Raw genomic sequence first — 20,643 nt, 5'->3', positions numbered from 1 at the left:
CAGTGTCTGAAAGCAGTGACAGGCTAGGTGCGGGCCAAAAAACTGAGGCTGAATCCTAATAAGACAGGGTGTGCTGTGGGTTCACTGGGGAGGAACTAGATCTTGCCAGCAGGCTGGACTCTTAACTCCCTCACATCCTGCATGCCAATTTTTTTTAAAAAAATATTTTATTTGATTTTACAAAGGTAGAATTATAACAATCCAAACTGCATATCCATATCTAGAGAGTTCTCCGAATCTCTGGACTTCCCACCTTCCCCTCCATGGTTCCTATTGTACACCTTCTCAACTGCATTATTATTTCATAATCCATATTTTATATCTCTCCATATTGTCCATAGTATCTGCTACATTACAAGCTTTATTAGAATCCGGCTAATGTTTTCATCTGCTTACAGTGGTCTCCTGGATTAAGTTATAATTTTCCCCCATTCCTTATTGAAGTTTTGATCTTCTTGTTTCCTGAGCTTTCCGATCAGTTTTACCATTTCGGCACAGTCCAACAGCTTCCTGCATGCCAAATTTGATAGGTAGGTGGGGCTGCCCACATGTCAATCACCTGTCCCAATAACATCAGGTGACCTGCTTTTGCCCTCACCGGCGGTTCAAGCTAACCGTCAGGTTTTGCCTATCTCTGTGCAAGTCTCTCCACAAAGTTACAAACATTACAGGGCAAGCTGTAGCCACTACATACTGCTCCCATCCATATGAACCCATCCTTGGCTGCAGGGGTGCCAGCTAGGGTGAGCCAAGGGACCTTGCCCCCCCAAAAAAAGATTCAAGGTGATATGAACACGTCACTCGGCTGCTTGCCTGACACAGATAACCGCCCCAGCTGACATACAAATGAATATGACATACCTGATGCTGAGGAGTGGCCTTGTTTTATGCACTTGGACATCGCACATCGGGCAATATTTGTTCGTCTCCAGGTAACGGACGATGCAGGTTTTGCAGACTGAAAAGGAAAAGAAGGCAACAGGGGTGGGAGGACAAAGTCACCACAGTGGAAGATTTACGACACAGTGGACAACAGCCATGGCCGGCCCTACCATGAGGCAAAGCCTCACAAGACTGACAGAACTGAACTTAGGAAGCCACATGGAGTGCCAAAATCCCCGGGCTTGATGGTCTCAGGTAATGCCCGTGTCTTGCCACTGCCTGGACTTTTTTGGGGGGGAAGGCCCTGGTGGCAGAGGCGGCCAAGGGGGGAGCATGGGATGTCACCCAGTCGGTAGTGAGGAAAATGCCCTTTTCACGTGCTCAAAGGGGGGTGATTATTGTTCTGCATCTTTCGACAACTGACCCCGGCTCTGAAAAGAGAGCCCAGGGATGAGGTACGTATCCCATTAATCCTCAGGAGTTTCCAGATATGGTTTTAAAACTTACAAGAGTGTAAGCATTCCACGATGGTTGTGGCATCAATGAAGTAGCCTCCGCACAAAGCGCACATCAAGTGTGGGTTCAGCTCTGTGATTTTTATCCTGGTGGTCCTGTGCATTTTGGATCCTGGGAAGCTCAGCAGATCCTCTCTGGAAGAAGAAGAAGGAAAAAAGACCCGGGGTAAATAAGACAGCCTCAGTCAGGCTGAACATTTGTGGCAATAGCCAAATATTTCAAACCGGGGTATCGGAGCAGGCTGCAAGAGAAACTGTGTGCTTTGAAGTTCTCCTAGGGGCAGTGATGGGTAACATCTGTGCTTTTCTTAATGCACATATATATATATAATGAATTTTGTGCCCTATGCAGGTTATTCAGCTTGCATCATTTATTAAGCTGCCTCTGAAGAATAATAAATAATTCTGCACATAAAAGACAGTCACTGAAACCCTGACCACAGAAAAAGCTTGCTCAGTTCTCTGGTTTTTGGAGACCTCACCCGATATTGCTCATACACTTTCAGAGCAATCCCACGCCCTGAAGAGAAAAGAGGGTTTTTTCCCAATCTTGACTTGGGATGCTATCTTCTGTACACCTGTATGCATAGGGCTGTCACAGTTCTGTACATGGATCTCAGTATACTTGCCTATCAAATGCAGATTGCAAGCCATTGGGGGAACAAACAAGCTCTTTCCATACTGTATCCTGAGTAGTACCATCAGATACAACAGGGACGGGATATAGTAGTCCTTGCAGTCCCCAGAGCTGGGGTGGCACGCAAACCACATTACTCACTGAGGGTTTTCAATCCCCAGAGGATCAATACAAAAAGTCGGTGTATATACAGTATAATGGTGTCATAGAAAATTATTTATTTTAAAAATCCTACTTTTTCTTCCAAAAAATGAAGCCCAGGGAATCTAAATAAATCCATAAAATTTAAAAAAATGCAATGCACAGAGTATATAATCTGACAGAATTTTGACTTTTTGGACACTATTCTGTAGCAGACTTACAAACATACACCAATTGCAAGCCCCACACGTGTTCAGGCTAAGTAATATGGCCTGCTAGGAAAGTAGCTTGCGAGATCCACCGGCATGGGTAAAGGGTAGTCTAGGTGACAGCAAGTTAAATTAACTTTTGTAAGCATTTGCAAGACTAGGGAAGCCTCTCTTCCTGACTCTAATGCATCATTGAGGTGCCAGGATGAAGAGTATCATAAAATACTTATTCTAAAGCTGATCTGGCACAATTTTGAAAACATGGAGATGCTTTTTCTAGAGCGTTGAGTCGATCACTAGCTAAACTGAATGGGGGTGAAAAATCCATCCTTGATGGATTTTTGGTGCTCCATTAACATTAACCCAAGGGCACTAGCTCACTGCTGATATGCAACCAGGTCTTGTGCCACACCTTTTCAAAGACCACCTCTGCAAATGTAAGGGCAAAAAAGTGCACCCCACCCCCCAGAAGACCCTGCAACGTTGTCAGATGCTGTGGCTGCAACTTCATATTGTGTGCTGCGTTTCTTTCCCACATCCGCATATGGTAACAGTAAAGGAACCCTGGGTGGTTAAGTCCAGTCAAAGATAACTATGGGGTTGTGGCGATCTTCCTGCCGCAGCGATACCCATTTATCTACTTGCACTGGCGTGCTTTCGAACTGCTAGGTTGACAGGAGCTGGGACAGAGCAATGGGAGCTCATCCCGTCGCGGGGATTCGAACCGCCGGCCTTCCAATTGCAAGCCCAAGAGGCTCAGTGGTTTAGTCCATAACACCACACATGTCCCATTCCTGCATATGGAACAGAGGATGGCTTAACGTTGGGCCATTCGGTAAATTTGGCTGTCGGGCACAGTAACAATCACATAGCCTTCCATTTCTCCCCGGATTCAGACCGATACATTGATCCCATCCCGAGTCTGCCATTTTGTTTGTTCTTCTGCCGTACTTCTCTTCATATTCTTTCTATCTTTTTTAAAAATGTATTTGAAAAAGAGAGTCGGTTCCCCCTCCCCCATATTCACCAAAACAAAACCCTATAGCAAGTCTCAAAGTAATTATACAGAACCCTAGAGCCAGTCCTCCCATTAGTCAGAGTAAGGCAACTGCCTCGGGCGTCAGGTCCTGGGGGGCAGCAGCAGCAGCACTGCGGCTGTTCTTCTCAGCCCCAACCCCTAAGCTGTTCCCCTCTGCTGGAAGACAGGGGTGTTTGTGCCCCCCAGCTATATTGCCCATCCTAAACAAGCCTCCTGCCCCCTCATCCATGTTGAGGAAATATTCAACTGGCTTCTCTGCGTGAAATGGGGGGGGAGGGGAGGGCATCATATTGTCCTTTGCCTCAGGCAGCCAACTGTCTTGGGCCATCCCTGGACCCAGTCAACACGACATAATGGAATAATTGTACAGAAAGAAATAAGGCTTGCAGATCCCCCAAACAGAGTCTGCTTGGGGGGGGCAGGGAGGGAACGGTCCCATAAAGCTCATGTAGCCTTACGAGATTAACATTTAAGGTTCCGGGTAGGGTCTGCCTCCCCTTCTATGGCACCTTGCAATGGCAGGCACCTTAATAACAACTTCACAGGTGACCCCCCCCCCACATTGGGGACCCCTTCATGCGCCACAATTAGGCACTATTTCTGCAAAACAACAACACATCAAGGGGGAGCCACAGCTTCCGCTGCCTTTGCAGCTCCTTGGATCGAGGCCTCCAGTTTAAAATGGGGAAGGGGGAAACAACAGGGGTGGGGAAACATTTTCAAAAGCATCCATACCTCGCGATATTAAAACACAAAGAAGAAAATAAGTTGTTTTCTTCTTCGTGGCTGATGAACAAATTTTGTGGCACGTTGGGTGTTTTCAAGGATGGGGAAAAGGGAAGTGGGCCTATTCTCTCCCCCCACCCACCCAACTTATCTGTTTCTTCTAGGAAATGCAGCCTCGTTTTATACAATCAAATGTAGGAAGGGTTTAAAGGAAGGGGGGATCCTGTGATTATAGTTCTCCCTCTTTTTCTCTCTACTATATACAGCTGAATATATACAATAGGAGACATTAGAAGCCACAACCCCTCCTGGCTCACGGAGGCAGCTTTTCTGTTTCCATAGTAACGCCTATACTTGGCAAGAAGCCAGATTATTATTGCAACTACCCAAGGTGGAGGTGGGAAAAAAAGAAGGGAAGGGAGGAGGAGGAAGGTGGGGAAAGCAGGCAACGAAAAAAGAAAAAGAAAGATATGCCATACTAGCATGGTGTTTGCCAATTGGTTTGAGACCCACATCATTTCTGGGCCTGGGCGATTCCTACCACCACCCAAAACAAAGGATAAAATGCCCCCTCAGGTCCATGTTATGGAAATTAGCCAGATAACTAGTTGAATTTTACATCAGCAATGGTGGCAGAACATAACTGCAAAAGTGAAGCCCTGCTTCATTTCAAGGCATGGGGGGCCTTTGGGCTTCCAGATGTTTGCTGGTCTCTAACAACCGTCAGGCCCAGGCATAATCCAGAAATATTTGGAGGGTCACAGTTTCCTCAGATCCCAGATCTTTGCAAAAGGGGCGCACCATTCTCGTATTGCTTTTTGAAAAAAATCTTTTCAGGTCTGCGCAGGATCTGCTGATGAGAAGCAAAAACAGCTCAGGACAGAAGTCAAACCTTTTCTCTCCCTATACGGGAGGGGGCACACCTGAGAGGCATAAGAGAAAGGAAAGCTGAATAAGAGATAAGCAGCCGTATGCATGGGGGAGAAATTATTTTGCTCGCTCTGTCTGTTTCAACAGCAAAAGGTCTGGATATGAAATTCGATGGAGGCGACAGTCTCAGGTTTCATCAAGGAAACCAGCTTGTTAAAAAAAAAAAAAAAAAAGCCCCCCCTTCCTCTCCACACCACTCCTGCTAGGCCAAGTTTTGGGATTCTTTAAACCAGGGGTCAGCAACCTTTTTCAGCCATGGGCCGGTCCGCCCTCCCTCAAAACATGTGGTGGGCCAGACTATATTTTTTTTGGGGGGGGGGTGAACAAATTCCTATGCCCCACAAATAACCCAGAGATGCATTTTAAATAAAAGGACACATTCTACTCATGTAAAAACATGCTGATTCCCGCAGGCCGGACTGAGAAGGCAATTGGGCCGCATCCGGCCCCCGGGCCTTACCGGTAGGTTGGCTACCCCTGCTTTAAACCACCAACAAACAAGCCAGCATTGCCACAAAATTAGCACATGCTAATTTAGGGGGGGAGAGGTGAGGAAAGGATATTTTGAGTCTCTCTCTCATACACGCATTTTGCTTTGATTCATTATGATAAACATATCGCTTCCATTTTTATTTACTCATCGTCCCCAACCTCATTTGCCCCCCCCCCCCGCAATTTTCTAGGGGCACATAGAGGAAACCACTGGGAGAAACTCTTTATGTGCCTTTTACTTGCCATTTACTTGCTATTGTCATTCACTTAGCTATTAAATTGCCCCTTGCAGCTTCCAGAGGGTGGGGGAACTTAGTATTTGCCACCACCACCCCACCCCTCTGCCCCAATAGCACCACCATTTTCACTTTATGCGGAGCACCTAAGAAAAAGTGCAAGAGAATTTGCCGTCCTTATGGTAGTCCCTTCTGCTTCTTAAAGAAGTTCTTCAAAGGGTCTTTTCCACCTGGATCTCTTGCCTTTTCCACTTTTTTTGTTATCTGTTTTCCTTTACATTTAAAAAAAAACAAAAACAAAAAACTTTTCTCACAGGACAGCTTTCCTTCCGAAACCTGGTTTAAATTTGTTTCTGTACACATAAATTAGTATATGTACATTTAATGTACATTTGTGCCATGGGCCCAGAGTCACCCCAAGACAATTTGCTACCTGAGGTGAGGAACAAGATGGCACCCACACCTTCCATGCATGGCACCTGCCCAGGGTGTTGCCCATGGGCCTGTGCTAAAAGTCCACCACAGAATGGAGAAAGAAATCGTGCTTTTGGGGGGGGGGGGAGAATCACATTCTTAATAATAATTTATTATTTATACCCCGCCCATCTGGCTGGGTTTCCCCAGCCACTCTGGGCAGCTTCCAAGCAAAAATTTAAAGTACACTAAAACATTTAAAGTACAATAAAGGTTTCCTGCACCCTTATTTATCCTTCCCACTAAACTTTTTTCAAAGAGGGCCAGATTTGATGAAGTGAAGGGCCGTAAGGGCCAACCAAAGTTGTTAACCTTTTTTAGGATTGAAGTTGTTGAGGGTTTTTTTAGGATTTTACATCAAGGTTGTTGAGGTTTTTTTTAGGATTTCATCCCAGGAAATAAACTGCCACAGGGCTGAATTAAACCGACATGCCTGCCTTGAGAAAATGAGAGCCATGTTAAAGAAAGCTGCCATTGTCTTCTTCAGAGTAAACCGTAGGTTGGGGTGGATAGGAATTAGCAGAATCCCACAACCATTGGAAAGAGAATTTATAAAGAGACATTAACTTTCATGACAAAGAGAGGACAAAGGAACTCTCTCTCTCTCTCTCTCTCTCTCTCTCTCTCTCTCTCTTTGTGTGTGTGTGTGTTGTTTTTCTTTTTAAAAAAGTGTTCTTGGTAACAGATTTCAGATCAACTGAAGTTAAATCCCCATACTGGGCTCTCATGAATGGTCAAAAACATAAAAACGATTACCAAAAACAAGCAGCAAACCATGAGCTTGAACTGTAAAACCAATGTCTAGGTTTAAAATTATTATTTTTAAAAAAATTAACAAGCACAAAAAATAGCTTAACTTGAAGGGTTGGAGGGGAAACAAAGAGAGACACATAGCCAATGATTTTTTTAAAATAATAATAATAATAAATCACAAACCCATCTTCCTTTCAGAGGGTGGTATTCAAACTTAAGTTTTACTCAGAGTAGTTCCACAGGAATTCATTTTGTCCATTAATTTCAATGGGTCTACTCTGATGGAAACATAATTGTTTCATGGGAACCTATCAGCCACGAATATACAGGTCCCGAAGACCGGAAGCTGCGATAGCTCAGCCGGCAGACTCCTAATCTCAGGGTCATGGGTTCGAGCCTCACATTGGGCAGAAGATTCCTACATTGCAGAGGGTTGGACTAGATGACCCTCGGGTTCCCTTCCAACTGCTTCTCCTGCTTCTAACCCCCTAAATGTTATTTGCCACACACACACATTTTCCATTCCGCAATTTCCTTGGGGGACAGAGACACCCCACCTCGCCCACAAGCTCTTCCTCTCCCCGCTTCACAATTATCTCTCTCCCCCCCCCCCAGCTTTCCCCTAATTTCACTTAATAGGAACAGCAAAGAAGGAATGGCTGGCTCCCTCCCTTCACAGCATCAACAAAGTGGCTCTCTCCATTGCATTCTCAGGTGATGTTACATTTCCTGATTGGTGTAAAGGCAGCGAGCCAGTTTCTATAGTTACATGACTGCTCCAGATGGCAGGATGCCAGCACTGGAGAGAAATCCAGCCGATTACATTGCATCTTTGTGGTCCTGAAACACAATTCCCCTATCTGGTACCCTTGGGAGTCCCCCCTATTCTCCAGATTGTGTGTCTTTCCCCTTCCCTCCCTCCCCATTTTTATTTTCTGGGAGAGGTCTGCTTTTGCAATCTATTCTCTTCTTCGCCTACGCCGCCCCCCCCCCTCCTCTCCTCTCCTCCTTCACGGCAAGAAATTCTCTCCTTCCATCTGCAAATGTTGTCAAAGGTAGCAGGCAAGGAAACTGCGAAGGGGAGGTCCACTTTTCTGCAAAGTGTTTTAGTAAAAGCCCATCCGTTCTCGGAACTGTTGACACGCTGGAATTGCAACAAAGAACGTGCAATTGCAACCGATGCACTTAAAAAGAAAAAATGTGCCTGAACATGTGCAGAATGCCACTCTTGGTTATCATAACTAGCTCCCTGTTATCTCAAATTCAGGGGAAATGGGCTTTAAAGTGAGCCCTGAACATAGAATTGCATTGTTGGGAGTGACCCTGAGAATCACCCCCCTGCAATGAAGGGAAATGCAGCTGTCCCTTATGGGGATCAAACCTGCAACCTTGGCATTATCAGCACCATGCTCTAATGAATAGGCAAACTAAGGCCCGGGGGCCGGATCTGGACCAATCGCTTTCTAAATCCAGCCCACGGACAGTCCGGGATTCAGCGTGTTTTTACATGAGTAGAATGTGTGCTTTTATTGAAAATGCATCTCTGGGTTATTTGTGGGGCATAGGAAATTGTTCATTTCCCCCCCCAAAAAAAATATAGTCTGTCCCCCCACAAGGTCTGAGGGACAGTGGACCGTCCCCCTGCTGAAAAATTTTGCTGACCCCTGCTCTAACCAACTGAGCTATCCAGCTTACTAGGCTCAGAACTTCTATGGGGATATATGAGGTGTTAGGGGAGGGATTGTATAGTGGAGGACAATTGTGCTTCTCTGGGGGTAGTTTGTCCACCTTTGGTCCCCACCCTGCACTCAGCTCTCACCTGTGGCTCCTGGGAGCCGTCAGCATGAGACAGCAGCCGCACCCTGTGAATGGCTTCGACTGGCCAGCTAAGCCAGGTGAGGGTAGCCAATGGGTCCAAAAATCCTTGGTGAGTTAGACCAGGGGTCAGCAAACTTTTTCAGCAGGGCGCCGGTCCACTGTCCCTCAGACCTTGTGGGGGGCCGGACCATATTTTGGAATAAAAAAATGAACAAATTCCTATGCCCCACAAATAACCCAGAGATGCATTTTAATTAAAAGGACACATTCTACTCATGTAAAAACACCAGGCAGGCCCCACAAATAACCCAGAGATTCAATTTAAATAAAAGGACACATTCTACTCGTGTAAAAACACGCTGATTCCCGGACCGTCTGTGGGCCGCATTTAGAAGGCGATTGGGCCCCATCCGGCCCCCCGGCCTTAGTTTGGGGACCCCTGAGTTAGACTTCCCCTGCATGTGAGGACGAGAAGGGGGGGGTCATGTCGTCTGAGCGACCCAGGACCTCCATACACACTGCCCAGGCTTTTGCCCCGGGGAGGTCACTTTCCAGAGGTTTGGCTTCACCCCCAGAGGCGCACTCCATTGTCTCTCTTGTCTCTCGAGACAGACTGATGTCAACAAGAGTCCTTTTATTGTTGGGGGGGAGGGGGCTCTTTCTCCCAATACATGGGAGAAGGAGGTTTGCGTGTGAAGACTGTTTTTTCTCAGCCCTCACACATCTGGAATTAGGGGTCAGGGCTTAAGAGCATGTTGCCTGAGCACAGCTCTTTTATTTCTTAAATGGAAATTAAGCGCTGGAAAGAAGCCAGCCAGCCTGCCAGTGCAATCTAGTTTTAATAAAATCCTCATGCTAGAAATCAAGACCTCATTCATGCTACATGGAAAGGATCAGTTTCTCTCTCTAAGGACACCCAACAAATAACATTAATTACGCGTCACATATACATACATATATGCTACAAACTCGCATGATGCATGCATGACATAACCTCTAGTCTATGAGACTTTCTTTAACTCCCTCAATCAGCTTTTTCACCCTAGCAAAAACTACATCAGTTTCTGCTGCCCACAGAAAAATCAAATCGAAACAAAACTCTTCGAATAATGTTTCCTTTCGGTTTGAAAGCCCCAACGCCTCCTTTGTTATGTGCATATACAGTACAATTCTATGTAGGAGAACTTGTGTAAAGAAAGACCGTGGAAGTTAAGCCAGTCTAAAGTTAAGCCAGATCCAAACTTAATCCAAGCAGTGGGGCTGCTGCTCTGCTTAAACCTGGCAGAGGGAAAACAAGACTTTAAAATGGTTATGTGTTGCCAGATCATGCACCAAGATGAATGGGTTTAAGATCCAGCCTAAATTCTCCCCCTCTAGTCCCTGTCTCCTGTCTCCACCATACCTGTTTTGAGATTTAAACCAGGAAGCAATGCCACTGTATCTTTGGATGTTCCAGGGTTGGGGACTTAACCCTGGTTGAGCCTGGCTGAGTCCGGATCTTGCCATAGCATTTGCCCCCATTTGTTGAATCAGAATCCGTTTTAGCTGAGGTTTCTCCTATAATTTTCTCCCCATGCCAACATTTCAAACATAATTTGATAGACAAATGAATCCTTTAGCATAAGCAGAATGAATTCCCTACACACTATTCATCATTGGTGTAACAGTTCACATATCTGGAATTAAAAGAACACAACTTCTTTAGCAAGGGGAAATGGATTTCCACAAAGTCTAGTGTCCCAGGACCTCTCTCTGCAGAGCTACAAACTTGAACTGGCAGAACAAGCAATTACAAGTTTTAATTGAAGAGATTTAAATCGTTCAGATTTTAGATAAATGAGGGAAACCAGTAAAAATATTCTGAAGGGGGGGGATTGTTCAAATCCTTTAACTTCTTTTGAAAATACTAAATACGGCCTTTCCGTCTATCAATAAGTAGTAGCTTATTTACAGCATTATCAATCCCTCTCACACTTCAGAGAAACACTGCAGGTCTCCTCTGGAAGAAACCTATCAAGAATTTTCCCAATATGCTTCTTCCTTTAAATGAATTAATGGGGAGCCAGGAGATAAGTCAACTGAAAATCTTTTAATCAATCAACGGCCCTTTTTACAGATTAATCCTGTAAAAGAAATTAATTTCTGTGAAAGCCTCTTTGAAAGATAATTAATTAGCAGATACTAGTGGATATTGGAAGAGAAGTCTTTCAACTCTACCCCGGTGACACCCATCTGGTCTTTCCTTTTCATGAATGTGTATGGCACCATGCCCTTTTATTAGCTATCTCCCATTTGATGGCAGCTCTGCAAAAATAGCCTGCTTCCACCAATGAGATCTCCTCACCCCAGTCTTTTACAATCCAGCTAGCATTATATATCTTTCAGTTAATGTATTGGTTTAATTTATTTTTTTTAATTTTATGGCAGATTTGGAGAAGTTATAGAAAACAGATTTGAAATTTACAGCATGTTGTACGCTGAAAGAAAATTACAGTATATGAAAATTATGTACCAGTGGTATTTGACTCCTAGTAAGTTAGCAAAAATGTATAGAACAAGCACAAATACCTGCTGGAAACGTAAAGAAAAAGAAAGTACCGTTTACTACATGTGGTGGTCGTGTAAGGTAATAAAAACTTTCTGGGAGATGATATATAATGAAATTGGGGGGGGGGGGTTAAAATAACGTTTGTTGAAAAAACCAGAAGCTTTTTTTATTAGGAATCATAGGTACCAAGATTCCAAAGGATCAGAAAATATTATTCATGGATGTGATAACAGCTGCTCGGATGTTATTAGCCCAGAGATGGAAAGAAGAAACAATCCCGACCAAGGAAGAATGGCAAACCAAGTTGATGGTCTATGCTTAAAAGGCAAAATTAACTGGAAGGCTCAGGAACCAAGAGGATAAGAACTTTCAAAAAGAATGGGAAAAAGTTATAATTTATTTAGGAGACCATTGTAAGCAGATGAAAACATTGGCAGGATTTTAACCTCACTTGTAATGTGACGACGACTATGGATAATTCAGATGGATAAAAAAATGTGGATAATGAATTGATATGCAGTTGTAAATGTTGACATTAGGACCCATGGAGGGGATGGGGGGAAGTCGTGAGATTCAGAGTAATCTCTTTATATAGATTTGTAATTGATTTTGCTATAAGTTTATATCTGTAAAATCAAATAGAAACTATATAAAACTAATGAGCTAAGGGCCAATGTACAGTACATGGTGTCTTCCTCCATGCATATGAGATGAGATGGGGGGGGCCAAGATCACCATGTGACCTTCACAGTTTTGCAGGGATGTGAACCTGGGTCTCACAACCCCTACCAGGCACGTCCAACAGGTAGATCCTGATCTACCAGTAGATCACTGGCTCCCCCCAAAGAAGCTCAACAACTTTGGCTCCCCTAAAAAAAACTCATTTTTTTGCCTTGCACCCCCCAAAAACGGGGCTTTCCCCCTCCCTAAAAAAGGTCACCAATTTTGACCTGAACCCCCAAAAAGGGGGTAGATCACTGCCAGTTTTTAACTCTGTAAGTAGATCGCAGTCTCTTGGGAGTTGGCCACCCCTCCCTAATCCAAGACTGTCCCCTTCGAAACTGTACCATAAAGAACCGCTTAAGGAGCACTGAGAAACCAGGAGAGTTGCATACTTCACCAACGTGACCTGGTTCAGTTGAATATTTTAATTTGAGCTACTTACTATCTCCTGACCTGGAGGAGTTAGATTTGATGGCGCCATGAGGATAAGACTTTGTGACAGAGGTGCAAGGCCCCACTCAGAGGAAAGAGAAGCAGGACCTCCCCCCCCCCCCAAAAAAAAAGCCCCAGCAGAGCTGGCTTATCACATTTTGCAGGAAGTGAAATTAGAGCAACGATCATCTAAAGACGAGCTGTGGCCCACAAGACCTTTAAATCCAGAAGTCTAGCATTGCCTAACTGTGCAACTGATTGAGTTATGGAAGATGGACGAAGGGAATAGATGAAAGAGGAATGGCTAATGTCTGCACCCCAGTCGGCCGCCACCGCTTGCCTGCATTGCACCAGCCAATTCTAGGCTAAGTGGAAATAGCTTTTATTAGTGGAACACAACCATGGAACCAACCTGATCCCACCTGACACAAAAAAACAACTGAGCATTTCTCAACCTCCGCATTCCTCTCTACAGAGGAATACATTCCTCTTGCATTCGATTACAGTAAGCCCGCAATTTATGCGCATTTAACTCGCACGTGTGGCAAAATAATTTTTTTTAAAAGGAGCGGGTTTCCTCGAAAAAGTGACTTGGGCAATCCCAGCCGCCCCTGAACCCAATGTGTTTTGACTATACGCAATGTTTGCTTTTTAGGTGCAATCCCTGGAACGTAACCCCCTGCATAAATTGCAGGCTTACTGTAATGCATTTAAGACTATCTCCGCTGTTATTCCACACAGATGTTGCTGGACTACAACTCCCATCATCCCATGCTGGCTGGAGCTGATGGGAGTTGGGAGTCCAGCAACATCTGCAGGGCCAAAGACTGCATATCCCGGATCAAGGATGAGAATATATAGACAATATTTAAGGAAGGGCTAATCTCATTGCAAACAAAAGAGAGGAGAAGAAAGAAGGAGCTTGGCTGATTTCCCACCAGGTCTATGATTGGGATGTGGAATTACAATAATTTGTTTCTTCAGACACACACACACACTTATAAACTACAAGTGATCCTCCCATCTTAAAGTAATCAAACAGATCCTTTGCACACAGAAAAAAAAATATGTGGGAAATGGGACTGTGGAAAAGAGACAGACATAAAGAAATAAATTTATCAGATTGAGGGATGAATGGATAATTCCAGAGAATTGATTTGCACAGACAATTTGAGATAGGAATATATTTTACAAAAGCGCAGGTGAAAAGCACAGAGCATCCTCTCCCTTCCCCCCCCCACTCCTGTGGTGTGCAAATTATAAAATAAAATAAAACAAACCACCTTCCCCATTTCCTCAGCCTTCCAGTTTTGCATAATTTTCAGATGTGCTTCAGCCCACATGACTTTCCAGCATGGAGATGGATAGATCAAACAGCCTTTGGCTAGACATATCAATGACCCGTGAATCAACACGCCTGGGCTGGGAGGCATCCATCCAATGCTGCTCTTTTTCTCCCCAACCTGCTGTTTTACTCTTAGGTCACCGAGAGCATCAGGTTCCCCTCCCCTCGCCCAACTTGCTTAGAAACCAGGAAAAATATTTGCACAGATGTGTAGCCAAAACCTCCCAAATTATTGCTTAGGCTTTTGCACAACTCCCAACGGTGCTTTCGCTTAAAGGCTGAAATCCTATATGCATACTTACCTGGAGGCAAACCCCATTGAACTTAAAGGGGTTTGCTTCTAACTATCAGGCTGGGAACCTGCATCCAAAGGAACCTTGAAATTTACAGCCTAATCGCATTTCAGTATCTTGGGGACAATTTGTTGAGAAGGGATCTCAGAAGCATTTCCCCCCCCCCCCTTTGGAAAGAAAGGAAATCCAAGTAACAAGGCTGTTTTACAACCCGGAATTCGGGGGGTGGGGGGGTGGAGAGATTTTAGCTGCAGCGCAAGAGTTGGATGGAAAGCAGAGCAGAATGGTCTCTTATGAAACTTGTAACTTGCTTTAACGTTTAGAAAGCCAGACGAACAACAAACAACCGTCTTTTCAGGCTAAACTATCATTTTACGTGTAAACCTGAGAACGCATTCCCATCTTATTTCCTGGCAAGATTCTTTTGTTGAATGGGCTGTGGAGCAGCTTAAAATCAATCGACTTTTCTCTGTCTGACTATTTCTTATCACCGACAAGAAAATGGCCTTTTCTTTTTCACTTTTGGCTAGCAAAGAATAAGGAGATCTCAAGTCACCAAGCCAGCCTTTCATGGGACCATGCAGACGAACGCGACCCACCCGAGTTTGCAAACCATGTCACGCCCACTTTCCCGGGCGGGGAGAAAAGTCCCGTCGGAGAGGAGGCAATGGGATTTGCTTCCCAATAAAATGGGCAGAGAGGAGTTCTCGGCTGCTGCCCCTCCGAAGGGTGAATCTCAGCAGGATCTCATTCGCTCAGCAAAACCACGCAATTTTACGCACGCTTACCCGGAAGTATGACCTACTGGCCACAATTGGGCTTCGGAGTTCGGAGGAATTATGTGCATAGGATATTTATTTAATAAATCGGGCTCCTTTAAATGGTCCCTTGAACACACGCGTCTCCTTGGTTTAGGGGTTACACTGCATGGTGGTAAACCCTTAGTTGTGCACCCTGATTTGAGGGATCGCGTGTTGTTGATTTGCTTCCGCTCCCCAAATGCTTTAGAGAGGGGAGGAATTTCGTCAGGAAGAGTAAGAAATGAAGAAAGCTTCCTTCCACCTGGTGTGCTCCTGTCTCCTGCGCAAATACTGCTGAAAGCGCAGGAGCACCAGCAAGGGAGAGAAACAGGTACAGTCCCCTAACCGCAGACTGCCTGAAGAAGAGCTCTGCAGAGCCTGAAAGCTGGCGCACCTTCTCACAAACCTCGCCTGGGCCGGGACTTCCCTGACAGCTCAGCCAGAGTTGTGCACTTTTAAGAAATGCAATCCTGTACACGCTTAACAGGGTATACTCTAAACTCGCTGCCTTCACTTTTAAATAAACATGCACACAGCTGGGTCTAGGAATTCCTCGTGTTCCAATGCGAAAAGTATATGCTTGCCATTATCATTATTATTATTATTATTATTACATTTATTTACATTTATACCCGGGCTTTTCTTGCAAGGCGCTTGGTTCTCCCCCTCCCCATTTTATCCGCACAGCAACTTTGTAAATCTGTTTAAACTGAAAGATTGTGGCAGGTCCAGGGTCACCCAGCGAGCTTCATGGGTGAATGGGGATTGAAACCCGGGATCTCCTGGCTCCTAGGTTAGCACACTAACCGCTCCACCACACTGGCTCCCCCACCCCCAGGTAGGGGCTTTTGCTGCAGATTTGTTACCCCCAAAGGAAACCTGCAAAGCAACTACTATTGAACTCAGTGGGGGCTTACTTCTGAGTAAGCATGCTTAGGTTTCCGCTTAACGTCCCATTAAACAGTTTTGGGTTTTCTTCCGATTTACAGAATATCGAGCTCTCTCATTTGAAATCAAAGGGACTTTCAACGTGAAATATTCCTGCGCTGCCCCTTTCACCTACTTTGCATTACATTATTTAGCTCCTGAAACAGGCAAACGGCTCAAGATTAGAAACCAAGAAGACCAAAATCCTACAGGCAAAAAAAAAATTTAAAAATGAATGAAATCGGTGCGTGCGTCGGGGAAAACCAATACATTTTTGCAAACAGGCCACCAGCGCAGATTTTATGCTCCCTTAGAGGGCGGGAGCAATGGAGGAGCGGGTGTGGAAATAAGCTGAACCCTCCCTTTGGGGTCACCAGTGGTCAATTTTCGTTTAAAAAACGGCTTCCCTCCCCATCCCATTCCGCCCCAAAGTGTGTTCAAGATTCCCCAAAGTTGGATCGTCCGTCTTGGGTCCAATCCTAATTCTTGATGCGCTACGATCAAGGATGGTCTGGTTACACGGGCCTTCTGCACGTGCTCAGACGTACTCTTTACTCTACTAGAACCACTCCCTATGAAAACGAAGTTCAGCGCTTCGAGAAAATAACCAGCGGCGGCGCCAGACAAAATAGTGGGTGCTGGGGGTCGGGTGGGGGGCTCAAAGATGGGCAGAGGGAGTTTCTCTAGGCCCCTTCCAGCCACTGAAATTCCCATTCTGTACCTCTTTTGGGAGAAGGCAGTCCTATTTATGACGACGGCGTTTACATACAGAAAAACCATGCTTCACATTTTAAATTTCCAGTTTATGCTGGGGTCACTCAAAACCTGGACCTCTCCTAACTGGAGTGGTGCGGGGGGGGCGCGTCCTTGCATCCCCTTTCCTTCCTCTCCCCGCCCCCGCCCTCATTAATCGAAAACTCATCTGATAAAGGAACTACTTTAAGATAGTTCCCTTTATCATTGCACCGCTAGGGACTGGAAATCTCTGCCCCCACCCCAGCCAGATATTGGACCCCCAGCTCCCAGCATCCCCAACCAAGCACGGCCAATGGGCAAGGCTGCAGTCCAACATCATCTAGGAACAGGTAAGGTAGCTGTGTTGGTCGGCTGTCATCTTGTAACATTGCAGAAGCTGAACAGATCTGGGTCTGGTCAGCTCCACAGTCAAGCTATACAGTACATTCAACGAATACATTTGCAGAATCTAGCAGGGGGGACCAGCTGCAGACGGATCGTGCCTTCCTGCAATTGTTAAAGGAGAAAGACCCTTAAAGCGGGCTCCATTTGGGCATTTATTTGCTTTAAAAAGGACAGGATCGGTCAGAAAACGCTGCGCGCAGCTGTGGATTCCGAAGCATAGGAGCCAACTTCAACCCCCTCAATAAAATATCTGAGGGGGCCGGGCTCCCACAAAGTTGATGGGCACCCCCCCCTTCAAACGGTGTGTGTGCACTCCATCATGTGATCGATTATGCGGTGCGGGGCTTACCTGGGCCCCCACAATACAGTATTTTATCCAAGTTGGCACCCCCGCTCCGAAGCACCTCCCGCTGAGTTTAAAGAAAGTGGGGTTTTGCTCTGGAAGGCAACCTTCGGATAAAATAAATAGCAGGGATTTCTCCCAGGTGAATGGGCGGGACTTGCAGCCTCCTTCTCTAAACCTGCAAACTTTGGAAAGCCTGTTTTGCTCGATGCAACCAACCAGGAAGTGAGAAAACGGGGGGATCTTCAGAACAACAGCGCAGCGCTTGAGGCGGAACAGATACTACGAAGGTCTTTTTCAAAAGGGGGGGGGACCCAGCAATGGGGCTTCCCCGCATGTAAGCGTGCATAAGACTGCAACCAGCCCTGGTTGCAATCCGGGTTGTTGCGCTCCCATCCTGTGCACCTAGCTGGAAAGAGTGCCTGAAGTCATCCCGGCTTATCTCTGAGTAGAGAGGCATAGGATTGCGCTGCGCATCAGCGGCTCCAAGTTGTCCTACCCATGCACCGAATTGCATCCTAAATACAGTGGGCTCTTCCCCAGTATAAAGGTTAGCATTCACATTTCTTTAATCCTTCTTTTATTTTAAAATTTCCCCCGGGGCTCCGACTTCCCCAAAGCCCGGAAACTCTTCTCCCTAAACCCGGTCAAGATTACTACTATTTTTGCGCCAACCTGGTGCCTCTTCCAGGTGGTTTGGCCTACAGTTCCCATCATCGGGGCCGAGACTCTTGTAAAACTGAGTCTGCAGGGGCATACTAAGGAACTACACCGAGCTTAGATTCAGATCTGTAAATTTAGGGCAACGTCTCCTGTCACTCTCACCCGCAGCCCCCAAACTCCGAGACAAGCCTCCAGAAATTTGAGGATCACCATCTCGCACACCAAGCCGTTTGCGAAATATATAATGCTTAGATCCCAAAATAAACGAGAAAACAAACGGGTGAAGCGAAAGGATCTTTCAGATGGTTTATTTAATGCCTCCTGGTCACTACCTAGTTGTTGCTGTCTGTTTGTTTTTTTAAATTGGCCAGGGTTTCAGACTGCCTGATATTTTCCTCTAAAATGTATGCGGACAGCGATTACTCAATAGTTAACGGGCACTCTGCATGTGCTCAGAGCCACTCTTTACTAGCATTGCTTCATATGCTCAGGGACCCAAGAAGGGCCCTTTGAAACAAGTTCCGAGGTTCCCCGGGAGAGTGAATGTAATATTTCACCAGGCAAGTGTAGCAAACACTCCACGCCGCCCCCAATGTTTCTTTAGCATCCAGTAATCCAGTCTAGAACCCGTGCATTCCAGATTCTACTGATGTCTGCACGACGCAGCCCCTATCCCTGTGCATCAATCTATTTCTCTAGATTTTCTTATTGATTTCAGCGCTGGGAAGAAGCCGGTTTTCTGTGCACCACATAGAAATTCAAGGACAATCCCTTCATTTTATTAGCTTCTAGAATTCGGCGAAGGAAACAGATCCGGGTGTTCGCTACGGCCCTCCCGGTTTTCTAGAGCACTGGGATTTGTTGTCCAAGCTGAAGGCGAATTGACAACCTAGAACAGAATACCTATCCGCAAAACTCATGCCCTTTAGCCCTGAATCAGAGCTATTGGGATATTCCCTGTTGATGCCTTAGACTCGAACATCTACACCAGCCTGCGCAGCCACAGCCTCTAGAGTTTCTTCGCATTACAACCTGTCATCATTCCATCGAAAGGCGGCGTATAAATCTTCAAAACAAATAAGGAATACGCTCCCACTGAAGTCAATGGGGTGCTTTAAAACGCCTAACTTCGGCTAGATCTTGGAGACACCTCCAAAAAAACAAAAATCCCAAGTCAAAGTGGAATAATGTTTTCAAAGGATGGGGTGGGATTTGAGGCTATAAAATTGCGATCCGGAAACAGTTTCACTTGGGAGTTAAGCCTGTATTGAATCGATGGCCTCGACCTCCGGGGAGCAGGGCAAATATCTGCGTTGGATGCTTCCCTTCTGAAGGCAAGAGAGAGAGATCCTAAAATCCTATCCTTTCTGCAGCAGGGACGCGCGCCACCCCAGCCCCACTGCGCGCGCTCTCAGAAGTGATCTCCCTCGAGCCCAACGGGATTCCCTGTAGCCAATCAGCTCTCTCGATCCCACGTGGGTTCAAAAGGCAACTCGCTCACCAAAAGCAGACACAACAAACCGCCAACAAGACGCAACAAAAAAAAAAAACCAAGCAAGACTCAACATACCGCCAGCGAGACACAACAAAACCCACACACACCCATCGCAAGCAAAGACTGGTTCTCGGCGCCGATTTTAATACACGCCAGTCCAAGGAACAGGAAAAGGAGGGGCGCCCTCTTTCTTTGGACTGCACCCCCCCCTCATGCCAAGCTGAAATCAGCTCCGACCCTCGCCTCTCTCCTGGGCAAAGGGGTGGCTGCTCTCAGCGGGATCCTGTCCAGTGTTTCCTCATGAGTAAACCTCCCTGTGCGCAACGCGACTTACTCCCAGGTCAATGGGTAGAGGAAGGAGGGGAGCCCTGGGCTGGCATCCTTTATGTCACACTATAATGTTACTCTGGCCTGGGAGTAAGCCAATTTGCACTTACTTCTGTGTAAGGCTGTGTGCATAGGACTGCGCTGTCACAGGCGCTCCAGCAAGCACCACAGGGAATAAGAGCGCACGATCCTGCGGGAAACGCTCTTGCGCGGTCCAAGGCCAGGGCAGGGAGGCGCTTAGGATTCACCCAGCCTCTGCGCAGGGAAAACGGCGAGCCTTTCGCCATCAGCCGACGGCGCTCAATCTTAAGTGTGGCCACAAGATGCCCACCTTGTCCCGTCCCGTCCAAGCACCTTCATAAGGAAGGCAACTTGAGAAGACCTCTGCTGGATCCGACCAAAGACGACCCGCCATCGAGCCCAGCAGCCTGTTCACACCATGCCGGACCAGATGCCTCTTGGGAAGCGCGGAAAGTGGGGCGGGAGGGCCAGGTACCCCGGGCTACCGACACCCTACCACTGGGCAACTTCTGGGAGCTGAGATGCACAGCGGGGGAGGGGGGCGCTTGGAGGGTGAAACCCACTGGCAGAGAGACTAAGAAACTCCGCTCCCAGGACAGCGCTTTGAATTGATCATTCACTCCATCCTTCTCACAGAATTGCAGCGTTGAAAGGGCACCCCCAGGGTCATCTAGTCCAACCCCCTGCAATTCAGGAATCCTCTTTTCAACGACAAAGCCCAGTCTATAACCTAA

General features: G+C 46.2%; 1 protein-coding gene across 3 annotated transcripts in view; it reads right to left on the bottom strand.

Moving 5' to 3' along the window:
- PCGF2 (polycomb group ring finger 2) overlaps positions 1-20,643 on the bottom strand; it is a 33,971-nt gene that overhangs the window by 10,218 nt on the left and 3,110 nt on the right. For all 3 annotated transcript variants that reach the window (XM_033169804.1, XM_033169805.1, XM_033169806.1), the window contains exons 2-3: positions 1,390-1,532; positions 862-958 (exon numbers count right to left, since the gene is read on the bottom strand). In XM_033169804.1, the coding sequence (XP_033025695.1) occupies positions 862-958; positions 1,390-1,532 (240 nt within the window). The remainder of the gene's footprint in view (positions 1-861; positions 959-1,389; positions 1,533-20,643) is intronic.

The sequence above is a fragment of the Lacerta agilis genome, chromosome 14, assembly GCF_009819535.1.
Source record: "Lacerta agilis isolate rLacAgi1 chromosome 14, rLacAgi1.pri, whole genome shotgun sequence".
NCBI classification, from domain to species: domain Eukaryota; kingdom Metazoa; phylum Chordata; class Lepidosauria; order Squamata; family Lacertidae; genus Lacerta; species Lacerta agilis.
This window is presented reverse-complemented; position numbering and strand designations above follow the sequence as displayed.